The 24,742-nt window shown below is 41.1% G+C and overlaps 1 protein-coding gene across 6 annotated transcripts in view; it reads left to right on the top strand.

Annotated features, from left to right (window-relative positions):
• DUSP22 (dual specificity phosphatase 22) overlaps positions 1 to 24,742 on the top strand; it is a 72,955-nt gene continuing 48,213 nt past the window's right edge. For 2 of the 6 annotated variants that reach the window (XR_008423070.1, XM_019419930.2), the window contains exons 1-3: positions 405 to 622; positions 14,876 to 14,909; positions 23,757 to 23,839. Coding sequence is in view for 5 of the 6 variants with exons in the window: in XM_019419930.2 (XP_019275475.1) it covers positions 572 to 622; positions 14,876 to 14,909; positions 23,757 to 23,839 (168 nt within the window). In the remaining variant the exon portion in view is untranslated. Of the gene's footprint in view, positions 354 to 390; positions 623 to 14,875; positions 14,910 to 23,756; positions 23,840 to 24,742 lie in introns of those variants that run through there. The other 4 variants (XM_053904950.1, XM_053904951.1, XM_053904949.1 and 1 more) reach the window with 4 other exon arrangements.

Here is a 24,742-nt window from a genome sequence, read left to right as displayed (position 1 = left end):
CCAGGGAGGGGCGCTGGGGCGCACACGGGGCGTGCACAGGCAAAGCAAGACCATTTCCCGGCAAGGGCGCCAGTGCCTCTGCTCTGCTCGTCCGGGAAGTCCGGGTCGGACGAGCGGAAAGCCTTAGAGTCCAGGCCGGCTCCCTGGAGCAAACCCAGTGGCCTGGATGTCCCTGATTATTATTATTGTTGTTTATACTGCGAGCACGAAATTCTTCCCCAGGGCCTCCTCCCCCGCCCGCCCCACCTGCTCCCTCCTCCTCGTGTTGTAATATGCCTTTATTGAGCCTGCGACCTCATTACCAAGGGTGCTAGAGTTCGCATTCAGCCACCATGGGGAATGGGATGAACAAGGTAACGTGTCTTTCTTTCATTTGTTCTGGTTTTGCTTACACTTTTCAGCCTTCCCCGAGGCTGGTGTTTGCTGGGCAAGGAGAGAGCCTTCGACGAGTGCCCTGCTCTCGCTCCGACCTGTCTGGCCAGGTTCCGTTCCACAGCGACTTTGACACCTGGTGCGCTTTCCCCTGGTGGGAGCGGGAGGGCGGGGCGGCGCGCCTGTAGTGGTGCTCGCGATGTTTTTGTTTTTGAGGTGCCCCCGTCTCCAGCTTCCTGCGGGCTTCTGGGTAAGCAGTCTTCCGCACCTACCCTGCCATCCTGTGTGCTCTGCGACTGAGAGCAAGCCGTGCTCTTTAAAAGCGTTGACACTTGTTCCGCGGAGACCTCAGCTGAGCTCAGAGGGGTTGTGGTTTCTTTTTCTCCCTTCCCCTTCTCTCCCAGAGTCGACTCTTGAAGCATCACCACCCACATTATTAGTAAACTAGAGTAGCTATTTAATTCCTGTTTCTCCCATATTCTTCTTCTTCTTCTTCTTCTTCTTCTTCTTCTTCTTCTTCTTCTTCTTCTTCTTTTTTTCTTCATGTAGACAAAGAAGTTGACAGAGACCTAAGTCCTGAGGTGTTACCTGGCAGGGGAAGGAGTTGTTGAGAAAACAGATTCAGATTTGGTTTATCCTGGATTATATGGCTCCTGCAGCAAGGGCAACCTGTCTGACTGGCTGTTTGTGCTGATTTTGCCTCACAGAAAATCCATATTGGTCTCTTCTTTTTGTCTCTGTTTTGCCCCCCACCCTCTACTCTCCAGTGTCCCCAGAACCCCCTTCTCAGGTTGTGTTTTTCCTGACAATGGAAGATACCAGGTTTAGCCCTGTAGTTGAGAGTTGCCTGGGGTTCATGTCACCCACAAGGTTAAGGATTTTGTGATCTGGTACTAACTGGTTTCAAGGAGAGACTTAGAAAACTTTTAAAAGTCCTCACCAAAGATAAGTACCTCTTCATAGGCCTTTAAATGATCTGCCTCCATTGTATTCCACACACCTACATCTCCACACAGACTCAGCTTTCATAGTTGGTGGGTATAACAATGTGGCTGTCTTTCTTTTCTTTTTTTCTTTGTGCACTGCGGTCAGCAGTGGCTTGGTTCTTTCAGCTAGAGTGTGAAGTGGGATGGGGGAGTATTAGAACTCAAGGTTGGGAAGAAGAGTTCAGTTAGGCATAATCCTGTGTACCCAGTTAAGTTTTTTTCACCTGCCTGTTTCATGTTTATTGTGTTCTGCAGACACAGTTTATGGAAGAACTACTGTATGATTTAGGCCTGCATATCTGAGGCTTTTGGCAACCAGAATTGTATTCCTTGTGTGTACGTATGTGTATGTGTGTGTGTGTGTGTGTGTGTGTGTGTGTGTGTGTGTTGGGGGAGGGGGGCAGTGATCAAGATTAGAAACAGACTATTTCTCTCTTGGGTAAATACTTGCATTATGTCCCCATTAGCACTGAAATCCATCAGCACCATGAGCCTTCTGCTTGTTAAATGAAAACAACAATAAAGGTGCTTCCATAAATTTGTGGTCTCTTTTTGCCTTCCCACTAGTTGTAGTCATACCTTAGCTTTCCTTTAGTTCTTTCTACTTTTTTTCCACTTGACTTCTTCACTCTCCACCTTTTTCAGCATTTAATTTGTAGTATTTTAATATTATAAGTCAAAGAACATAATACCAATGATTGCCTGAATGTTCAAAATTAATTTAAGGCTTTTCAGCAAAAACAGTCATAGTCATGATTTTTATCTTTTGAAGAAGTAATACATTTCTTGTTATTATCTTAACCATCTTGTATTGTAAACAGAGCCATTATATCTAACGTGCTGTGCTGTGCTAGTTGTAAGGGCAGAGGGAGAGTATAGTGGTAAATGACACAAAGGTTTTTCATAGAACCTTTGGTATAGACTAGCAATTGAACCAACGGAGGTGTTTGCCTCCATTGTCACAAGTGAGTTTCCTATGAAATCCATGGACAGCTTGATTTCCACAAGGCAGGATGCTTTTGGAGGACACAGAGCAGTGAGGAAAAAAGGGGCAATCAGCTTGGGCCGCTGGGTTCTGAATGAAGTAAACCAACCCTGGCAGTCAGTCAGGGGTTAAGGTGTCAGAACCAGAGGGTCCTCACATCCTACCTATAATGGTAGTGCTTTCTTTATCCCACGTTTAGGTGAGTAATTCAGGTTGACCGAGATAAAAACATGCACTTGGAGAAGCATTTAGAGTGGATTTCTCTGACATACTGCTCAGAGAGACTAGATTTTTGTTTGTAGTGGGACATTATAGTACTTAAAATTAATAAGACAGTATAGGAGTTTCCGTTATAGGTCCTCACCCAAAAGCGTAGGAGGTTCAGACCCTTGAAAGAGCTTTGCATCAACTGGGAATTTTCAAAGACTCTACAGAAACATGACATTTTCATGCAATATCCTATTTAGTTTAACTCTAATCTCACTATAGATGTTTACTAGATTGATCTTTAGCATCTTAGTGAGGCACTCTGCATTGTAGCTATGAGCCAGACACCTGTCTTTGAGTCCAGGCTCTTCCACTTACCAGCTGGGTGATTTTGAGTAGGTGATTTATCCTCCGTGCACCTCATCTATAAAACAGGGATGAAAACAATAGCACTTCATGGGGTTATGGTGAAGATCAGATGAGTTGCTCTGTATGGTAAAGTCTTGAAATAGGGCCTGACACATCATAAACTTATTAGTGATTACAGTTTTGGCCAATTCAGAGAATCTATTTGGGAATTGTTTTAGTTGCCTGCCTTTCTCTCCTCCTTTTATGAATCTCAAACATGAAGGAAAAGAAAAGATGGCTTTTCCTATTTTGCAATTAATTTGGAGCTCTGGGGAGCTTTATCAAGTTATTTTTCAGAGTCTTTAGAATTCACTCGGGATAAACTGCCATCCTAGCACAAAGAAAAGACCTCCACTAACTACCTTCACAATCAATGGAAACTAGGTTCCAAACCTAGCATTAGGAATTTAGTCATGTTACTTAATCTCTCTGATGGTCCATTTCCCACAAAGAGGAAAAGACAGACCTCCCGGGGTTATAGTCAGGGTTAGACTTTTTATGCTAGAGGCACATGACATGAGGCTCAAAACTAATAGATCACAAATGCTGTGTTCTCTTTCTCTACATCCTCACATCTTTAACTGGCCAGAACACAGAAGCCTCATTCCCTTAAATTGCCTGTGTTATATGCTCTGTCCACCTAACTGAGACATGATGTTTACCACACAAGAGACAGGAAAGTATTGATGAGAACATCTTCCATGAGGACATGGAATATAAGTAAAAACTGCTATTCTTGGAGCAGTCGTAAGAAAATCTACATTGTTTAGTTCCTAAGTTTTCTTTTGCTTTGCTCTCAGCACAGAGCCTGCTTGGATCCTCTGTCTCCCTCTTTCTCTGTCCCTCCTCCAGCTTGCATGCATGCACTCTCTCTTTCTCTCTCTCTCTCTCTCTCAAAATAAATAGATAAATATATTTTTAAAAGATTTAAAAAAATAAAATGTGGCTAACTGCAAATGAGATGTGATTTAAGTTTAAAATACACACCAGACAGTACAAAAATTGTAAACCATTCTATGAATAATTTTACATATTGGTTACAGAAATAAGTTTGTATGTTGTGTATTATAAATATTATGAATATATATTCTGAATATATTCTGAATATATTTCAGTTAAGTAAAATATATTTTTAAAATTGATTTCATCTGCTGCTTTTTACATTTTATGTGACTACTAGAAAATTTTAAATAACATGTGTGGCTCACATTGTATTTCCATTGGGCCACCACCGTGGTAAAAGACAGAGGGGTAGGGCTATCACAAAGCCTGATTTGGGGTATCTCTACCACTCTGCTGTTTCATGAGTGTGATCTTGAACAAGTCACTTACTGTTTCTGAGCTTCAATTTTTTTACCTCCTTCAATTCATAGAGACGGTGGTTAGCTTATCTAGTTTTCTTTGCTCTAAAACAAATATGATGATACCTCCTCCAGATACTACCAAGATTCTTGAGAGAAGCAAATGAGAATTTATTAGAAGACATTCCTGCAAACTGTAAAGTACAAATATGCACTGCTATCAGTGTTCTTAGATTTGTCCCATTAATTGTTATAGTGATAACATTGGTTTAGGATAGCTGTGTTCTGCTTAGGAGGATAAGGGAATATAGTTGAGAAAGGAGTTTAGTTCAAGGGGAAAAGATCAAAGACATGAATATGCCTCCTTAAGCATATGGCAGGGTTCCTCAACTTCTACACTATTAACATTTTGGACAGGATCAATTTTTGTTGTGGGGGCTGTCCTATGCATTGTAGGAGGTTTACCAACATTCCAGGCCTCTACCCACTTGGTGCCAGTTGCCCCCTTCCCCCATTGTGACAACCAAAAATGTCTTCAGGTATTTCCAGGTGTCTCCTGGAGGGCAAAATCATCCCCCATTGAGAGCCACTGGCCTAGGCTTCTCCACTCAGAGGAGAAGGTGTGTGTGACTTAGGACTAGATTGTTATCAAAAGGTGTAATAGGGCCTTAAAAGTTGAGAAGCTCTGTTTTTGTATAGTAAGGGGCTGGAAGGTTAGACATCCTTGTGCTATGAATGCCACTGTTTCCATGTGACAGCACCTGACTTGGCCACCTTCATAATTTATTCATCTGTTCATCCCCCTGTTTATCATATTATATTATTGAACACCTGCTATTGTCAAAGCACTGTGCTAGAGCCTGTACTGGGCTTCTTGTCAAAGACAAGAAGACCCTGCCACCTGGCCCCAGGCAGCTTACAAGAGGAGTACTTCTGCAGGAGGTGAATATACCATGTACACAGCTGTACAGATAAAAACTGCTCTATGCTGGTAATCTCTGTCTTTGGTCCTCTGTACTACCTTCTGGATATTTTTTCTTTTCAACATTATATTTTTATTTTGTATTGAAGGAAAGATGCTTAAGGCAATGTTCTAAGTGCATACGAGAGTATTCTCAGTTTCTTCCTTTTGTAAATGCAAACTGGTTAAGTCCATGGCCAAATGGCATTAAGAAAGTGTGTGAAATTTAACCCTTCTGAGAGTCCACCAGATTCTTTGAAACCCAGAAATTTCTGACTTGGGAAGAATTAAGATTCTCCTACCCCCCACAACCTTGTACTGCTGCCTGATCGGGAATTTTATCTCTTAAATCTGTTTGGGTGATGTTCTTAGACTCCATGGCATCCTGAAACACTAAGAGAAATGTTTAAAAAATAAACTCAAAATATTTACTGCCTTAGAAGTAGAATTCTTTTGTTCATAAGTGCTTTTTTTGTGGCTAAGGATTTGGTTTTATGTATTTCTGTATGGCCAGTGTTAGTATAGTGTGGGTGTGAACAATATTGATGAAGAGGATCCATTAACCATGGAAAATATTTAGCATGGTCTCAAAGTATTTCTTCAAGAGTCTGCCTTCATTTTCTATTTGCATACAGTCTTTTATCAGAAAACAAGAATCTTTTTTGACTAGTGTAGTGCCAGAGAGCATCTTCTCTTGCAGTTCATGCTATGCTCCATCACCTTTTATTATCTCTTCATGTACCAGACTCTGTGGCAGGCTTTTGAGACAGAGTAGGGAACACAATAGAGACCTCCTTCAAGGTCAATCAAAAAAGCAAGCAAATAATAAAATAATTTTAAGTTCTGATAAATAAGATGAAGAAAATAACAGAGTGGTGTGATGAAGGGTGTCAGGGAGTTTAGTGGTCAGGAAAGCTGACCATCTCAGGAACTGTCATCTCATGGAGTATCTAAATGACAAGGAGCCACCCAGGTGAACAATGGAGGAAGACCATTCTCAGCAGAGGGAAAGAACAATTATTTTCCAGAAGGCCCAAAAATGATTAGGACCAATCTGGTTCTTATTTTAGAGTCATAGAACATTCCCAAATGCATATACACACTTCTTTCCTTGGTCTATGCTTTTCTTTCCTTCCAGGTGGTAATGATTTTCATGTGCTTTGCGTTCTTGCTTCTGGCTTGAGCTCAGACTTCATGAATTGACTGATTGATCAGCCACTTTGTCCCAGATGAACATTCTGCTCCTCCATGATCTCCTCTACAAGTCATCTTTATGCTGGAAAATGATTGTATTTCATTTTTCTCTTTCTCTGTACTTAAGGATTACCAGCAACAAGTGGATGGGTCAAATGTTTTGAGTTTCAAGTTTGAATTACGAAGCTGACTGGAGTAAAAGTTTAAATATTCATGGGGTTTTTATTTTTCTTGAAAACAAAACTGTAATTTCTCTTTCTGCCAATGGCCAGTCGTGTAGCCTTCCTTTATCTTGTTGTGTAATTCTATATGGAAGAAACTAAAGAAACTGGGATTGAGCTATTCACTTTCTTCTTTTTTAAAATTTTTTTTTTTATTTAACGTTTATTTATTTTTGAGACAGAGAGAGACAGAACATGAATGGGGGAGGGTCAGAGAGAGGGAGACACAGAATCTGAAACAGGCTCCGGGCTCTGAGCTGTCAGCACAGGGGCCCGATGCGGGGCTCGAACTCACGGACCGAGAGATCGTGACTTGAGCCGAAGTCGGCGCTCAACCGACTGAGCCACCCAGGCACCCCAGAGCTATTCACTTTCTATTTACAGCCCTTGAAACACTAGTTTACTCTCCTGGTCTTGAAAATGGAGTTAAAAGTTGACTGAAATAGCTCTGTCACCTCTTTGCATATGTGGAATTTAAGAAACAAAACAGATGAACATGGAGGGGGGTGGGAAAGGAGGCAGACCAGCAAACGGACTCTTAACTCTAGTGAACAAACTGAGGATTGCTGGAAAGGAGGTGGGCAGGGGGATGGGTTAAACAGGTGATGGATATTAAGGAGAGCACTTATTGTGATGAGCACCAGGAGTTGTATATAAGTGATGAATCACTAAATTCTACACCTGAAACTAATATTATGCTGTATGTTAACTGAAATTTAAAGTTTTTTTTTTTCAACGTTTTTTATTTATTTTTGGGACAGAGAGAGACAGAGCATGAACGGGGGAGGGGCAGAGAGAGAGGGAGACACAGAATCGGAAACAGGCTCCAGGCTCTGAGCCATCAGCCCAGAGCCTGACGCGGGGCTCGAACTCACGGACCGCGAGATCGTGACCTGGCTGAAGTCGGACGCTTAACCGACTGCGCCACCCAGGCGCCCCTGTTAACTGAAATTTAAAAACTTGAAAAAATTAAATCATAAAAGTTTAAATGCATGCAAAAAAAGTGCATCTTAAATTATTTTTAGTAAATTGGCTGTTTGATTTTGGTAAATTTAAGCCTTCCTCTGCCAGCACTCTGCTCTGGCATCCCAAAGGGATGCCACTCTCCTCCAACACTGGCCCCTGTGCTTCTCCCTCCCAATATTTAAGGTGTTTTTTTTTTTTTATGTAGTTGATAACAGTTGAAAATTGGGCTGTTTCCCTTAAAACCTGGATGCTGGAATTGGGGGTCCCGCTCTGCATCTTTGTGTGGTCACAAAGCTATGGGGAAGTTTGGGTAAAAAGCAGGCATGGGGCTGTGGCTGAAGACATAGCAACCTGAGTTCGTGAAGGTCTCTCTTGAAGTGCCAGATTTAGGCTTCATGGTGATAGATACTTGGAACCCTGAGAAGGTTTTAATCTGAAGAGTTACATACTCAACTTTGCACCTTAGAGGGGAGTTTGAGGATTCCTTTTGAGGGACAAGTCCAGAGGTAGGGAGATCTTTAGGCGGCTGTTACAATAAGCTAGAGGAAGTTGAACAAATGTAGTAAACAGAAGTTTCAAGAGGCAAATAAATTGGGGAGCTATTAAGGAGTAGAAGTAAGTGTTTAATGGGGTGCTAATAGAGTCCAGAGAAGGGAGGAATCTCTTGTCAGAGTGATCTCTAACTGATTCTGGGAGTGCCAATGGTGCTGCTGTTTACAGGGTGGATAGGACTTTGCTAGTCTGTGACTTGCCTGAAGGTCTGTGCAGCTCATTTGCATTTGTGTATTTTGTCTGGGTTGAAAGGCCTACATCAGGGGCTGTGGTTGTAAGCAACAAAAGCCAAATGTGGTTGCTTTGGGTATAATAGGTAGGATGGCCAGGAAGGCTGGAGAACCAAATTAAGGCTACCCTGCCAGAAGCAGATCCTAGAACTTGTCTGGGGAGAGCATTTCTGAGGCTACCCAAAGATACTGCTGCTGCTATTGTTAGGCTCCAGATGTGCCACCAGCCCTGCTGCCCCTAGTGTAGGAGAGAATGCTCTGGGTTATCTCTGGTTTCCAGTCTGGAGCAGCTGTGGAGACCTCTTGCACTTAGGTCACATTTCCATGTCACAGCAGCAAAGACAAATGAAAGTAGATATCTGGGTATTTGCAGCTTCTGTAGTAAAAGCTAGGCTGTGCTTCCCACCACTCTAAAGTGGGTGGTCGGGGGGATTCCTCAAACATAAGAAAGGGCTTCCGTGGCTAAGAAACCAATAAAATAAAATAATTGTCCATTAGAGTGTTTATAATTTTTTTAGTATAGCCAAGGGGGATGAGGGACCCCAAATAGTGGGGACTATTTCTCTGTTTATGTTTACAATTTTTTTAACGTTTATTTATTTTTGAGACAGAGAGAGACAGAGCATGAACGGGGAGGGTCATAGAGAGAGGGAGACACAGAATCCGAAACAGGCTCCAGGCTCTGAGCGGTCAGCCCAGAGCCCGACGCGGGGCTCGAACTCACGGACCGTGAGATCATGACCTGAGCCGAAGTCGGACGCCCAACTGACCGAGCCACCCAGGCGCCCCTATTTCTCTGTTTAAAGAGAATATTGAGAACAAAGAAATGTGACATTGCAAGGTAGGACCAGTAAGGGGTAATAGGAAAATAGGGGTTACTTGACTTGGCTGCATGTTAGAGAGAAATAGGGAAAATCCTTCAGGGGTAAGTTGGAACCATCCTGTGGAAGCCAAGTTGAAATTTTCAGTTAAAATTCAGTTTTGGAATAGAAATACCACATGAGCCAAGAATTCTACTATTGGGTATTTACCCAAAGAAAATGAAGACACTAATTTGAAAAGATATATGCACTCCTATGTTTACTGAAGTATTAGTCACAGTAGCCAAGATATGGAAGCAACCCAAGAGTCATAATAGACAAGTGGATAAAAATGATGTGAGATCTATCTATCTATCTCATGGAATATTACTCAGCCATAAAAAGGAACAAGATCTTGCCATTTGCAACAGCATGGATGGACTTAGAGGGTATTTTGCCAATTAAAATAAGTCAGAGAAAGGCAAATACCATACGATTTCACTTATATGTGGAATCTAAAAAGCAAAACAAGTGAATAAGCAAACGAAAAGCAGAATCACACCTATAAATACAGAGAAAACACTGGTGGATGTCAGAAGGGAGGCGGTGGGGGGGGGGGATGGGCAAAAATGGGTGAAGGGGTGTGGGGAGTACAGGTTTCCAGTTATGGAATGTGTAAGTCATGGGGATGAAAGGTACAGCATAGGCAGTATAGTCAAGGGTATTGTAATGGTGTCATGTGGTGACAGATGTTAGTTACACTTGTGAGTGTAGTATAATGTATAGAATTGCCAAATCACTATTTTATACACATGAAACTAATGTTACAGTGTGTATCAACTATAATCAAATAAACATATTTTAAAAAATAAAAATAAAATTCAGTTTTGACTTTCTTTTTTCTAGAAAATAAAGGGTTTGCTATGAAACATCTAGAAAATGACCCAGTGAGAATATGACATTTAAAAATTAATTTGATGGGACAGAGAAGTTAGTTCAATGGATACTACTCTAGCCCATATATGAACTGAGGCTCTAATCTGGGGTGGTGGCTTTGGGCCAAGGAGCCAGGACTGTTCTGGGAATTTGTAACTCACTGGGGAGAGAGAGGCACTAAGGAAGAGAGAGGGAGGTACTGTGGTGGGAGTAGCCTCCAGGTTTTCACTCTGGGTGACTGGGAGAAGGTGACATCATCAGGAGACTTGAATTGATAATGTGGGTGGGAAGATAATGTTTGGTTTTAGATAGCCTTGCAGGGAGTGGAAGCCAGACTGGCGTTGGCTTCTAAAGGATGGATTTAGGAATCATAAAACTGGGGCACCTGGGTGGCCCAGTCAGTTAAGAATCTGACTCTTGATTTCAGCTCAGAGCGTGATCTTGCAGTTTGTGGGTTCGAGCTCCACATTGGGCTCTGTGCTGACAGTGCAGAGCCAGCTTGGGATTCTTTCTCTGCCCTCTCCTGATTGTGCTCTCTCTCTCTCAAAATAAATAAATAAACTTAAAAAAAAGCAATCATAAAACCATGGCTCTTAGAGCAAGGAAGAGAGGTGATCTCAAGTTCTTGCTTTATTTTATTTAAAGAATAATATGAAACATATTTATTTTAAAAGAGAAAGTAGTAGAAGTACAAAAAAGAAAAGAAAAACTGGGCCATAATCTTTTCCCCAAATAACCCCTCTTGACTTAAAAAAGTAGGGGCACCTGGGTGGCTCAGTCAGTTAAGTGTCCAACTCTTGATTTCGGCTCAGGTTGTGATCTCATGTTTCATGGGATGGAACCCCATGTTTGGGTTGTGCTGTTAGCACAGAGCCTGCTTGGGATTCTCTGCCTCTCTCTCTGCTCCTCCTCTGCACATGCTTATGTGCACTCTCTCTCTCTCTCACTCTCTCTCAAAATAAATACACTTAAAAAGAAAAGTAAATTGAAGTAATGTTCGCATGAAGTTAGACCATCTAAACCATATAGAAAAGTGCAAACAGCAATACAAAGTGGCCCTACCTGGACCCTCCCCACAGCCCCCCGTGTTCCCTTTACAGAGGTGAACATGATAATGAATACATTGACTACATATACAACTTTACCTTTCCTGTATTTTTATCATGACATTTCCAAGATATGTTAAATAAAAATATATGAAAAGATATTGCTAATGGCTACACACATCTTAATCATTTTAGTGGTACTTAATCTAGAGCCCAGAAAGCTTTCCATGGCTGTCTGTGTCTGCTGCATGCAGCCTGGTCCACAATCTGGACCACAGCCTCCTGTTCTGCCTTCTCTGTCTCTGCCTCCCTCATGTTCTCTCCTGGTAGATATTGGCCTTCTTTCTCTCTACTGGCAGTTTCTGTTGCTCCCCTGCCTGTCCTTCCCTCTCTCCTGGCCCACTACCCTTGAGCTGCAGGTCTCCTAAGTGTTGCTGCCTCCTGGAAATCTTTGGCGATCCCAGAGTGGTCAAGTCACCTCCTCTTTCCCTAGGCAAGGAGTTCCACAAGGGAAGTAGGCCTTTGGCAGGACCATGTCTCTCTCCATCACCCCTATATCCTGAGTGCCAAGCATGCTGCCCACATGTGACCAGAAATCAGTAAACATTCATCTACTGTTATATGTTCTGTGATTTTTGGCAAATACACATGCTTACATTATAGTTCATTATAATTGTCCATTTTATGAATCTGGAGCCATTTGTGGTCAATGTTATAAAAGAAAAATTATTCTGACACTTATTAAAAGTGGTAAAGAAGACCTTATTTGACGCTATTGAAATAGGGGGAGGTACTATTGCAGGTGACAGAACTCAACTCCCAATACAACAGGAAAAAGTGGGGATTTCTAGCCAACAGGCAAGTTGAGGGAAGGATGGAAAATTACTGAAAAGAACTTGATTAAGTATAAAAGGTATGAAATGAGCTTGACTGGATATCAAGAGTGGGAGGATTCTTACTAAACAGGCTTAGCAGGATTCTTTGCCAAAACTGGCAGGCCACAGATGAGGCCTAGTCAAGAGGAAGGCTCAAAGGAGCCTAACTGAAGTTTGGTCAAGGAGGAAGTCATTGTTACTATCAGCCAAGAGAGCCATGTGACGATTATACCCTTTAGTATCTAATGTTACCTCCTAATAAAGATAGGAGAGACCCTGTACAACAGGAGATTGCATATGAAAAAGCTCTATGCAGCCAAGAGCTGCCAGAGACTATCAGTTTGATCTATCTCTAAGATGAACTTGTATTGTTCTTATATTTTAAAATAGGAATAATGCAGTATTTTCTCCACCCTTCCTCCCAGGAGAATCCCAAAGACTGATTATGTTTCAAGAAAGACCTGTCAAATGTTTTAGCTCCTTGGCAATGGATGCTGGTGTTTTCCCCTGAGATACTGTTTCACATGTTCCTGGTTACAGATCTAACCTGGCTTGCCTCAGTGCTGCGACTTCAGTCATGAATATAACTGACCTCTCAGTCCCCAAGGGAACTCTCCAAACTCAGTTAGCCATGGTGATCACACATCCCCATGCCCTGCTCACTTCTGGGTCTTGCCTATTGTCCTGGAGTACTGTTAATCCTTGAACAACACAAGTTTGAAATACAAGGGTCAACTTGTACAAGGATTTTTTTTTTTTTACAGTACTGTAAATGTATTTCCTCTTCTTTATTATTTTCTCAACATTTTCTTTCCTTTAGCTTACTTTATTGTAAGAATACAGTTTAATATACGTATAACATGCAAAATATGCATTTATAGGCTATTGGTCAGGCTCCCAGTCAAAAGTAGGCTAAATTAATAGTTAAGTTTTGGATAAGTCAAAAGTTATTCATGGATTTTCAACTTTGTGGATGGGGTTGATGCCCAATATCTTCATTGTTCAAGGGTCAGCTATAGTAATAAATTCTTTTTTCCTTCTCACAAGTATCCCTATTTGGTCGCTATGTTCTGTGGCCCCTCAGCTTGGCAACCTCTGTACCCCGGCACAGAAGCTAACCCTAGACCTGTATTGCTGTGTTCCAGCAGGCTGCCTTGACAGTGACACAGTACCTTCTGCCTGCAGTGACTTGCACAGATGCTATCAATTTTTAGCAAGGTAACTGGTTGTCAGGAAGATGCTCAAAGAAATCCAGGCATGTGAAGAATATTACCACATGCTGCTTTCAGCTTTCTTGGTGGGAGTGGATAAAAATAGGGAGTGTGAAGCAAATGGAGCTGAGGGATGGTGGAGCAAATGGAGCTAGGGTGTGGGGTGGTAGTACTGACAGGAGGGTGTCACCAGGGCACCAAGGGTCTGCAGTGGCCAGTATTCTGTATGCATTTGAAAATCATGTCAGCTTCCAAAAGCAGTGTCTGTATTTGGATTTCGAACTCTTTATACAAAGTAATGCCAGATAAGAATTAGCTTTGTATTTTGCAAAGTGGGGAGTTGCGTGTGAAAAACCCTGCCCTGGTTCTTATCTCAGATTTACTGAATCATTCTATATGGCAGCTGGGGCTGGGGCTTGTTCATAAATCTGAATTTTTAACACCTTCTGGTGATTCTGATGGATTGTCTTGTTTGAGAACCACTGCCTTAGGAGAAGTAGACATTTTGGAGCAAACATATGCTTTTATTAACCTGTGCATTTCTTTTTTTTTTTTTTTAATTTTTTCTTTTTAACGTTTATTTATTTTTGAGACAGAGAGAGACAGAGCATGAACAGGGGAGGGGCAGAGAGAGAGGGAGACACAGAATCTGAAACAGGCTCCAGGCTCTGAGCTGTCAGCACAGAGCCCGACGCGGGGCTCGAACTCACGGACCGCGAGATCGTGACCTGAGCCGAAGTCGGCCGCTTAACCGACTGAGCCACCCAGGCGCCCCTAACCTGTGCATTTCTAAATGCACAGTTGATTCATTCATTTAGTAATTCTTTATTGAATAGTAATCATGAACCAAGCCCTGGGCCAGGAGCTGGATATACAGCAGTGAGTGAGAGGATGTGTTTGCTGTCCAAAGAGCTTTCTAGCCTAGCAGAGGAAACAGACCTTCACCTAGCAATACCCCTGTGACATCATCACTATAAGGGGAATACCAAGGACTGTGGGTGCTGAAACTGGGGCCTACCCCAGACTCTGGACTCAGGAAAGGCCTCCCCAGGGTGTGAGTCAGAGCTGAGACCTGAGGGATGAGGAGAGTAGGAGTATAGCTTCCAGACTTGGAAAGAGCATGCACCAAGATCTCAGCAAAGGGAGGTTTTCTGGAGCTATGAGATAAGTTGGGGGGGGGGGGTATTTACGGTGTTATGAGAAAAGGAGGAGTAGAGGGGGAAGGGTAGGGAGGAGTGGTAGATGGCTTGGACTTGGGCCCCTTTGGTTTGGGGCTGTACTCTCAGAATGCTAAGGAGCATTGCAGGGCTTAAGTGAGGGAGAACATGTGGCTCTCTGTGAGGATCTGTGGGGGGATCTTGGTCTTTAAAGTCCCATGAGCTGATGGGTACCAACATGCAGCTATTCACAAGCTATTTGAGCAGGCTTTCTAGTGGCTGTGGGCAGGGCCAGAGCCCTGGAAACAAGGATGCCCAGTCATCTGTGCTGTCCATATAGGAAGGTGCTGGGAAGTGGGCATGGGAGGCAACAGGCCTGGGCTGTGCTCCCACTGCTATGGTGAAGGCCCAGCCTCTGTGTGCTTCAAGTCTGTAACACTCACATTTGATCTGTGTCTCTCTCCTAGATCCTGCCTGGCCTATACATTGGCAACTTCAAAGGTGAGTTATCTTTTATTATTGTGGTAACATACACATAATATAAAATGTGCCGTTTATACCATTTTTAAGTATAGACTTCAGGTGACATTAAGTACATTCATATTGCTCTGCAACCATCCGTCTCCAGAACTCTTTTCATCTTCCCAAACTGAAACTCTGTGCCCATTAGGCACTATTTCCCCCACCCTCAGCCCCGTAGAAACCACCATTCTACTTTTTGTCTCTTTGAATTGTACTGCTTTAGTGTTTGCAGTGTTTGTCCTTTTGTGTCTGGTTTATTTCACTGATCATAATGTTGATTCATATGGTAATATGTGTCAGAATTTATTTCCTCTTTAAGGCTACATATACATATATAGCCTTAAATATATATATGTATACATATGTATATATTTTTTATCTATACATATATGTACATATGTATGTATACATATATGTATATATGTGTGTATGTATATGTCTGTATATATATATATTACCTTTCATCTATTGATGAACATTTTGGGCTGCTTCCACCAAAGGTGAGCTTATTTCTTAAAAGATCAGCTTGAAGCTTCTCAAGCATGATTGAGTCAAGGTGTCGACTCAGTTTATACAAAATCTGATCTGGACATAGCCACCACTTTTGTCCAGGCCCCTTGCTGGGACCTCATACTTGTGCTCAACCCCTTAACCAATGGCTGACAGAGTGGTATGGGGCCACATAGGTTCCAGCTTACCTTTGATCTTCATTTTAATTCTGCATGCTTGCTGGAACATTATTATCAAAAGAAGATGGCTAAAAGGCACATTTAGCAGCCATGTAACTTATCTATAATCTTTTATCACTTTTGTTTTCTGGTTATTGTTAATACATTTTCAGAAACCTGGGAAAAATAAGTGGTAATTTTATCTCTGGTAGATTATCCTCTTCTTGTGTTGACTTTTCTTCTTACATATTTCTCTGCATCTTGTTCTATGTGTATTGATTCACTGTTAGCTACTGACTTTTTTTATTTTTAGTTCATCTGTCTCAAAATGCTCTTTAGCAGTAGAAGGGTGAACAGGCTTTTGTTAGTTTCCAGGGAGGGGCCTAGTTCCCCTTCCATGTGATGTTCTGAGTGTGTTTAAGTGAAGACACTGGTTCCTTACCACTGGAGATATGTATACTTAATAGAATGGAGTAGACCTAGGAAACTTGCAAAAACAAGCCTGCCTGTTGGAGAGAGCCTAATCTCCTCAGAGGGCTCTGAAGTTCCTCCCCCCTGGAGCAAACCAGAATACATTCCTGTCTGCTTTGAAGTTGTTGCTTAAATTTGGGTTCAAGTTCAAAATGACTGTTAAAACAATGTTTTTTTTCCCCAATATATTTTAAATTACTTTAATGTCATAGGAAATTAACCATTAAGATAATTACTGAAAATATGCATAAAGGAACACCTATCTTTCATAGCCATATGATGACTATATCCACAAATCACTTAACTGTGAGATCCCATTACTGTATATCTATTTCCCTGTGAATCTGTATCAGGTTTTCTCCCCCCAAACAATTCTGCATTAGTAAAAAAAAATGCTATAGCATGCTATATTTACTCACCAAAACCATCAAAAAAGACTTACCTCTGTAAAGTAAATCTTGCTAAAGTGGTATATGAGAAACCAATAAAACACACATAAGGACAACCCAGAAAATTTTAGGTTCTGTACCCACTGATTAATAAAAATGCCTCAGGAGAAACCACATTGAATGAGAAAATGCATAATGCTGCTCTTTTTTAATTCTCTGCATAATGTTTATTTCCTTCTCTTCTCCTGCCAACCACCCCTTTTGGCTCCTAGTGCTGTTAATTGCCCTCAAAGAGAATTGAGCATAGGGAGCTGACAGCTGCTAATTGCTACTAGAACATTTTAAAAATAGTACTGGAGTTCCTAAATTAGTAAGCTTTGTAGTTCTGAAAAAGCAGCAAGTACTTTGTGGTAGGTAGGCGGTAGTACTGGAATACATTAAGAAGCAACTATCTTTTGGGGTTACTTAGGGAGTTATTAACTACTTTCATGAAGAGAGGGGAATGTCTTTGTGTTTGAGAACAGAGTTTAGGATAAATTCTTAGAAGTAGAATTGCTATGTGAAAGTGTTTACAAATTACAAATTGTAATGAATACCAACCCAATTAAGTATGTCTGCCAACAGTTTATGATATTTTTATCCTTATTCATAGTGGGTTACTTTCTTCTAGAAGGTCATGGGCGCATAATTACAGGGAACATTTAAAACTCTTTGTACTATGGGGTGCCTGGGTGGCTCAGTCGTTTGAGCATAAGACTTCGGCTCAGATCATGATCTCATGGTGCCTGAGTTTGGGCCCCACCTCGGGCTCTGCACTGACAGCTTGGAGCCTGGACCCTGCTTCAGATTCTGTCTCCCTCTCTCTCTGCCCCTCCCCCATTCACGCTCACGCGCACGCTCTGTCTGTGTCAAAAATAAATAAACATTAAAAAAATTTAAGCTCTTTGTACTAAAATCTATACCTATTTTCTAAGTATTCAGTGTCACGGGAATCCCTCACAGTTCCTGGATTCTTGCTGTGGGTTTTACCCATTAGAGATGTCTACACCAGCCCATACCTCTCCTGTTCAGATGGTTGATATTTTTTCATTGTCTTCATTTATTCTGACATTAGTATGTGGCCGTTTTTTATTCACTCATTAATTCACCAAACATTTATTTAACACTTACCAAGTGTAAGGCTTATCTAAAACAAAGGAATAATGATACAGTGAATGGACAAGAGGCTGGAAGGAAGTGTTGCTCTCCATACAGTTGCCTGTGAATTAATTCATTAATTTCATAAACATTTTGCAAGTGCCACTGTGCTGGGAGTCTGACGTGAATGTACATTTTGGTCCTCAGTGGTTCAAAGTCAAGAGGAGCAAGTACAGAACAGGGGAGCAGGTCCTACCATGGAGAGAAGCAGTGAGGCAGTCTGCCTTGGAATCTGGTTACCCCCCCACCACACACGAGCCAGATGTTACCCTAAGACACATTACACAGCCTGGACACCAAGGGGGCTGTGATAAGGATGAACTAGACAGTGCAGCTGATACACTCCATTCAGTGTCTGGCACATAACTGGTCAGCAAGTGTCAGGCTGTTCTTGCCCTCTCTATCTGTGGAATAGGAACCACACACTTATTTCAGGATGTTGTGGAAAGGAGATAGAGCTCATACAGCACCCATGCCATGGTAGGTGCACAGTAGGCATTGATCATTGTTAGCTAGTAAGGGTGGAAGACCAAGGTGAAAGGATCATGACTGCTCCTGGAAAGTGAATCCAGCTGTCATAGGTGCTTTAGCATGATGTCTCATTTGTCGTTTTCTTCTCTTTTTAAACTACAAATAACACATGCCTACTGTAACACAGCAACCAATACAAAAATGTATAAAGAAAAATTAATGGAATTTTTTTTTTTTTTTTTTTTTTTTTTGCCTTTCTGAGAGATCTTCATTGTTTTACAGCATGGATTGGCACTGCTATTCAGGTCTTGGTTCTAATGGCTGTGGTCTCTTCAATCCAATCATTGAATGGTCTCCTGTCCTGGCTCCTTCCTCCCCTCCTTCACTCCCCCATCTCTTTTGCCTCTCTTCTCTTCCTTTCCTTCCTTCCTTCCTTCCTTCCTTCCTTCCTTCCTTCCTTCCAGTGTGATCCTTTACATGTCACCCAGAAACTTCCTCCTTTTTCTTTTTTAACTTTGCAATGAATCACAAATGGTTTTCCAACACCTGGTGATTTTTCTACCTAGAGAAAAACCCACAAACCAACCCAGCTTCTGGAGTCTGGTCTTTGATGAGGTTCTCTCAGTTGAGGTGTCTTAGCTGAAAGCTGGCTCTGCCTAGAAGCTAAGAGGGAAGGCAGGAGTGGAAGCTTGACGAGGAGCTCCAGGACAAGAGGCTAGGGTTATCTGCCACTTCACAATTTGGCAGATCCCAAAGTGGATGTGAACTGACAGAGGACATGTCCTTGTTTGAAGGTGTCCACAAACTTCTAGAAATGTGGGAAATAAGCTCACACCTTATGTGTGTGCTGGTTATGTACATAGAGACATGCTTGAGGTCTCAGAGCCTTTGTTCTTCTGCATCTGCCAGTGAGAATGGCCATGGTTCCCAGTGGTAGTTCCCCAGTTGTTCAGATAAGGCTGACCTGGTGAACACTGATCTTTGGTAATCTGCTGTTAACTGAGCCTAAGAGAATCAGATGGTGAGTGATGAGCATCAGGTGGTAGAGCAAGAGCTGGAATTCAGATGTCTTCAAAATAAGCATGTATTTGGAAACATTCAGTGGTAATGGAGATTGAAGCCCATACTGCAGCCTTGAAACTTAATCTGGTCCTAATGATAATAATAATGATGGCAATGATGACATTTACTACATGTCAGCCAAACACTATTCTAAGCATATCATTTAGTATTTCCAGCAGCCCTTTGAGGTGGTACTCTAACCATTTTCCCACTTTAAAGGTGACAAAAGTGAGGCATAGAAAAACTTGCCCAAGGTCAACACCAATAAATGTTACAGCCCACATTTAGTAAAGAAGGGAATAGGTAGGAACTGCCCCATTTTGGCCCTCAGCCCAGGTTGGAAATGTATCCACTTAAAAGTTGAACTCACTAACAGCTAATTTATAACTCTAGAAGGTATTGTGACATACAATAATTTGTAACTCTAGAATTCATTAAATTTCACAGTGGGAAGTAGAACTACAAAACAGATCAGAATCACTTACCCACCACTGAGCAGATCTCAACTTGGAAGGCAAAAGTTGTTTGGGAAATGACTCAGAACATGGCTTGGGGATCAGGGTCAGAGCAGAGGGAATTGGGCCCTTCTAAAACAGAGACCTTCGTTCTCCTCTTCGCTCACTCATCCTGCATGGCCATGCTTTTAAGTCCACAAATCAGTGTAGCAGGTACTCTGAGTATTGGAAAGGCATTATCAAAGAAGTTCTTTCCTGCCAAATATCTGTTTCTCTAGAGTGCTTGTGATAATGGTGTTATTTTCTAGTGCTTCTTCCAATATATTTTTGTTAATTTTTAAATAAAATCAAAGACAATTAGAGACAATTCTGCTTGACTTTGATGGACTAGCTTATTTCCCATGGCCACTCTGGCATTTTTCACATCTTAGGACTGGTTACCCCTGTTCATCTTCTGTATCAGTATAAGATCTAGAGCACTAATTCCCCTTCCTTAAGGAAGCATGTGGCTGCCACTTTACCTTTTGAAGACAGCATCTTTCAGGAATCCACATGTTCCCTTAGCAAGGTCTTACCAGTGATAGATGGGATCTTCTGCTGAGGGAATGTGCAACACCAAAGGAGAAAGATCAGGTAGGTGTTTCTATTTCAGTGCTCCCACTATGTAAAAATGACATTTGCTTCTTCTGAAGTCCACATGAAGCCTCAGGGGGGTAAACAGAAGCAGGTAGCAAGAGTGGGCAAGAGTCCAGGGGTCAGGGGAGATGTTGAGAGAGAGAGAGGAAAAGAACATAGTTAGCTGTTTTACCAATGAAGGATTGACTATTTGTTTTACTTATTAATGTAATTTATGTTGAATTTTGTGAGTAGTGTGTTTTTTAAGTTTTCTTTTCCTGATTATAAAAGTAATGTAGGCTCATCAGTCAAAATAAAATAAAAACTTTAAAAATCCAAATGTGATAGAAATATGTTAAATAGAGTGAAAACTTCCCCAAACTCTACATCCCAGGGTAACCATGGTCAGTGTATATTCTTCTAGATTTTTTTCCATGGGAATTCTAACTTGTAATCATCCAGTTGGCATTATTAATGCTATTGCATTAATAATGTTACATTTGTGATTGCAAGTGGCTGTGAGTTGTTTTCTGGCTTAGAAATGGCATTAAAATGGCATGCTACAGTGGGGAAGGGACATCATTGGCACCAAGTCATAGCTCACTCCCTGGAGGCCCTGCAAAGCTCCATATGTACAGGGCACACAGTCTTCTGGGGTTCTTATTCAGATGCATGTTCTGATCATGTAGTTAGGTAGTGGGCCTGGGAGTCTGCACTTCCAGCAGGTTCCCAGGTGATGCCATGTTGCTGCTTGACAGACTCTGGTTTGAGCAGCAAAGGACTAAGTTCCACTCTTTTGATTTTGTGCCCAAGGAGAGCTGGTGTGAAACTTCATATGCATGTGAGTGGGCTGATAACCCCATGGTCATGTCTTACAGCTGCATTCACAGCTTGTTACCACAGTGCCTATGGTTGTAAGTAGTCATCCAGAACCATCAATAATTTGTAGTCCTAAAGAGTAAGAGTTCCGATGTCATCATCCAAAAGTATTGGTTAGGCACTTTATGTACTCTCAAATAGTTAGAGCATGTGCTTATGGAATAAGGTAATCCCAGAGTGGTGTATCAGTACAGACGGCACTCTAATAAAACAGAAAGGAGCACAAAACAAAAGGAACATTATTGTCTAAGAGTTGCTTCTCCTTTCTTTAGAGCCCAACAATCTGTTGTCTCATATGTGGTGTCAAGTGGTTCTCTGTATTCAAAACAGCATACTTTTATTACCAAACCACATTTTTTGTTTATTTTAATTTGTGTTATAAAAGTATATTTATGAGGTAATGAAAATGTTTTAAAGTTAGATTGCAGAGGCATCTGGGTGGCTTAGTTGGTTAAGTGTCCGACTCTTGATTTGGGCTCAGGTCATGACCTCACAGCTTATGAGTTTGAGCCCTGCATCAGGCTCTATGTCGTCAGTGAGGAGCCTGCTTGGGATTCTCTCTCTCCCTCTTTGCCCCTCCCCTGCTCTTATTCACTCTCTCTCAAAACAAAGAAATAATCTTTAAAAAAATGTCTAAAAAAAAGTTAGATTGCAGTGATGGTTCAAAAACTCTGAATATACTAAAAACCATTGAATCATATACTTTAAAAGGGTGAATTTGTAGCATGTGAATTATGTCAAGGAAAGCTATTTTTTAAAAAAGGAAAAAGTATATTTAAACAAATATTTAAAATTCAAATTCTGGGCAGAATCAGAATCCAGAAGATCCTGCCCTAGAGTGTCAGGAGGCTGCTTTGAAGCACTCCACCAGCTGCTCTGTATTGTCCCACCCTGTATTGTCCCACCTTGTCTGGGCTCTTCTGTGAGCACCCAAAGCTCTAGCTTGATCTTGCTTTACCACTTGGCTAAAACATACATACTGGTGGTGATTAGAAAAATTGCATGTTGGTGAGAATGTGGAAGCTGACTGCCAGTGAGATCTTAAATGATTCTAGTTCCTATTTAATTCAAACTCACTGATGCCAAAACTTGTGATAGTTGGGGGCAGAGTGGGGGATGGTGTTTGGAATTGAATCCCCCAATGTTTGGTGTAGATGGCTGCTGTGTAAATCTGAATTTGAAACTGGAGATGGTTGATTGATGAAGAAAACCTTAAAACCAACATTTTAGTATTACTTTTAAAGATTTCTTGTCTGACTTTATAAAGTGGTGCATGTTTATGAAAGTGCAAAATGTTTATGAAAGTGTTTCAGTCTCTACATAATCATCAAGGCTTATTAAAACTGCAGATTCCTCAGCCTTGCCATAGACCTTGAACTAAATTGGAGCCCCGAACAAGCCCCCCAGATAGTTCATAGACATGTTAAGTTTTCAGAACCAGTTATGTTGAGTATACCAAAAAAAAACCCCAAAAAAACCCAAAAAAATATAAAAAAAATATTAAAACACGTAATTCCATCTTTTCAAGATTATCAGTATTAGAGCTAATTCCTTGTAGCAATTTTTCCATATATGTGTTTGTCTTTATTATGCTTTTATAAATTGAGCTCATATTCTACTTATTGTTTGGTACCTGCATTTACAGTCTGCTTAACATTATATCCAAAGCATTTTCCCATATCATTAATATTTTCCAGAAACATGAAAAACATTTGACTTTCAGTCTTTTTTAACTTTCTATCATTTTACCCTGTGTCATTTAAAAAAGCTTGTCCCAGATCAGGACATGGGCATAGGGGGAGCTGTTTCTTGGTGGACCCGTTTTGTAGGTTAGCAGAAGGGTTCCAACTTGAGGATATTCATTCAGTCTTTCTTGTACAGTATTAGACAGGAGCATTAGAAGAGAATGTAATTTGGTGTTTCCCTAGTTTCATACGCAAATAATTTAATAACCAACTGGTAACTTATGGACAATTCTGTTTGAGATTTCCAGAAAATGTTCCATTTTTACTTTGGCCCTGAAGTGAATTGTAGGTGTAAAACACAGTCTTATCTGCATTTAAACCCATCCCTGCCTTTAACATCAGGGTAAAGTCATCCCTAGCAGATTCCTATATGTTACATAGCAAGTGGCTCTTTTGTATTTGATTGTAACTTAGATTATTAATTATTAAGAGGTAATTTTTTAATATTAATACATATTAAACAACTTTATAGTTAATATTTCATATAAGACTAACCTGAGGGTCTACAATTTAACAAATGGCAACTATGAAATGACCTCATAGTTTCACTTCCCTTAAACAGCAACAATCATGATTACATGATTCTAAATATAAATATAAATCTACATAAATCTAAATATATTTCAAGTTTTAGGTGACCACTTTGTATCAAAAAAAATCTGCCAATCACAAATAAATTTAGTTATCTGCAAAATACATTAAAGCAATAGTCCTAAATTTTCCTAGATATAGATTATTCTAGATTGGGTATGGCCAATTATGAAGTTTCAAGAAAGAAATATGCAGGTCATATTGTATTTTTTCCTGGCTAAACTTTAGGATTAATTCATTTGCAGAGAAGAATAAAATGCTCATGTTCTTTCTTCTACGACAGATGCCAGAGATGCAGAGCAATTGAGCAAGAACAAGGTGACACATATTCTGTCTGTCCACGATAGTGCCAGGCCTATGTTGGAGGTAAGGGAGAGCTACATGCATTTATCTTTATTTGTGTTTCCTGGGAGTGCATAGGACATTAGTGAAGGCAACTACCTTCTCTCTGACTCAATGTGCCCCTATTCATGTTGTGTACCTGCGGGCATATTAATTTTGTTTCCAGGCCATATTTGTGTCTATGCCCTGTCTGTGGCATGGCAGAAGAATGTATTCTTTTTCTGATTATACTCCTGCTACATTGCTAGCTTGGCTTTCTTCGCTAAGTACCAAAGAATAAGTTGATGCCGCATTTACCTCTAGATGTTAAAGACATTTAAAACTCATTTGCATTCTTTAAAAAAATTTTTTTTTAAATGTTTATTTATTTTTGAGAGAGAGAGCATGTGTGCGCAAGCAAGCGGGGGAGGGGCAGAGAGAGAGAGACACAGAATCTGAAGCAGGCTCCAGACTCTGAGCTGTCAGCACAGAGCCTGACGTGGGGCTCAAACTCACGAACCATGAGATCATGACCTGAGCTGAAGTCAGACGCTCAACCGACTGAGCCACCCAGGCGCCCCTGTTTACTTTGTTTTCAATAATATCCTTAGCTTTAGAATCCAAAAAAATTCAGCCTGCTCATTTCCTGATTTTTTTTTTTTTTCCCCATTTGAGCTCAATTATCTACCATTTACATTTAAGGACAAAAGACAATGGAAGATAAATTGTCACTGGAGATTTTCCGGGGCTTCTGGTACAGGGACTATCAGTGTAGAAGCTCTTGTTATGGCTTAGGTTTTCGAGTAAACAGGGTGTGTCTGCCTGTACACTAATTCCAAAAGCACCTTCACGTCTTCAATTTTACCCTAATGGATGGTTTGAGCTGTTGGCCAGGAGTAAAATCTACTTCTATTTTTTAGCCTTGACAGAGCCCAAGTTACCTTTTTT

This window comes from Panthera pardus, unplaced genomic scaffold (genome assembly GCF_024362965.1).
Source record: "Panthera pardus isolate Hobbes unplaced genomic scaffold, ASM2436296v1 HiC_scaffold_17, whole genome shotgun sequence".
Taxonomy (NCBI): Eukaryota; Metazoa; Chordata; class Mammalia; order Carnivora; family Felidae; genus Panthera; species Panthera pardus.
Note: the sequence above shows the minus strand (reverse complement) of the source record. Positions and strands in the feature narration are given on the sequence as shown.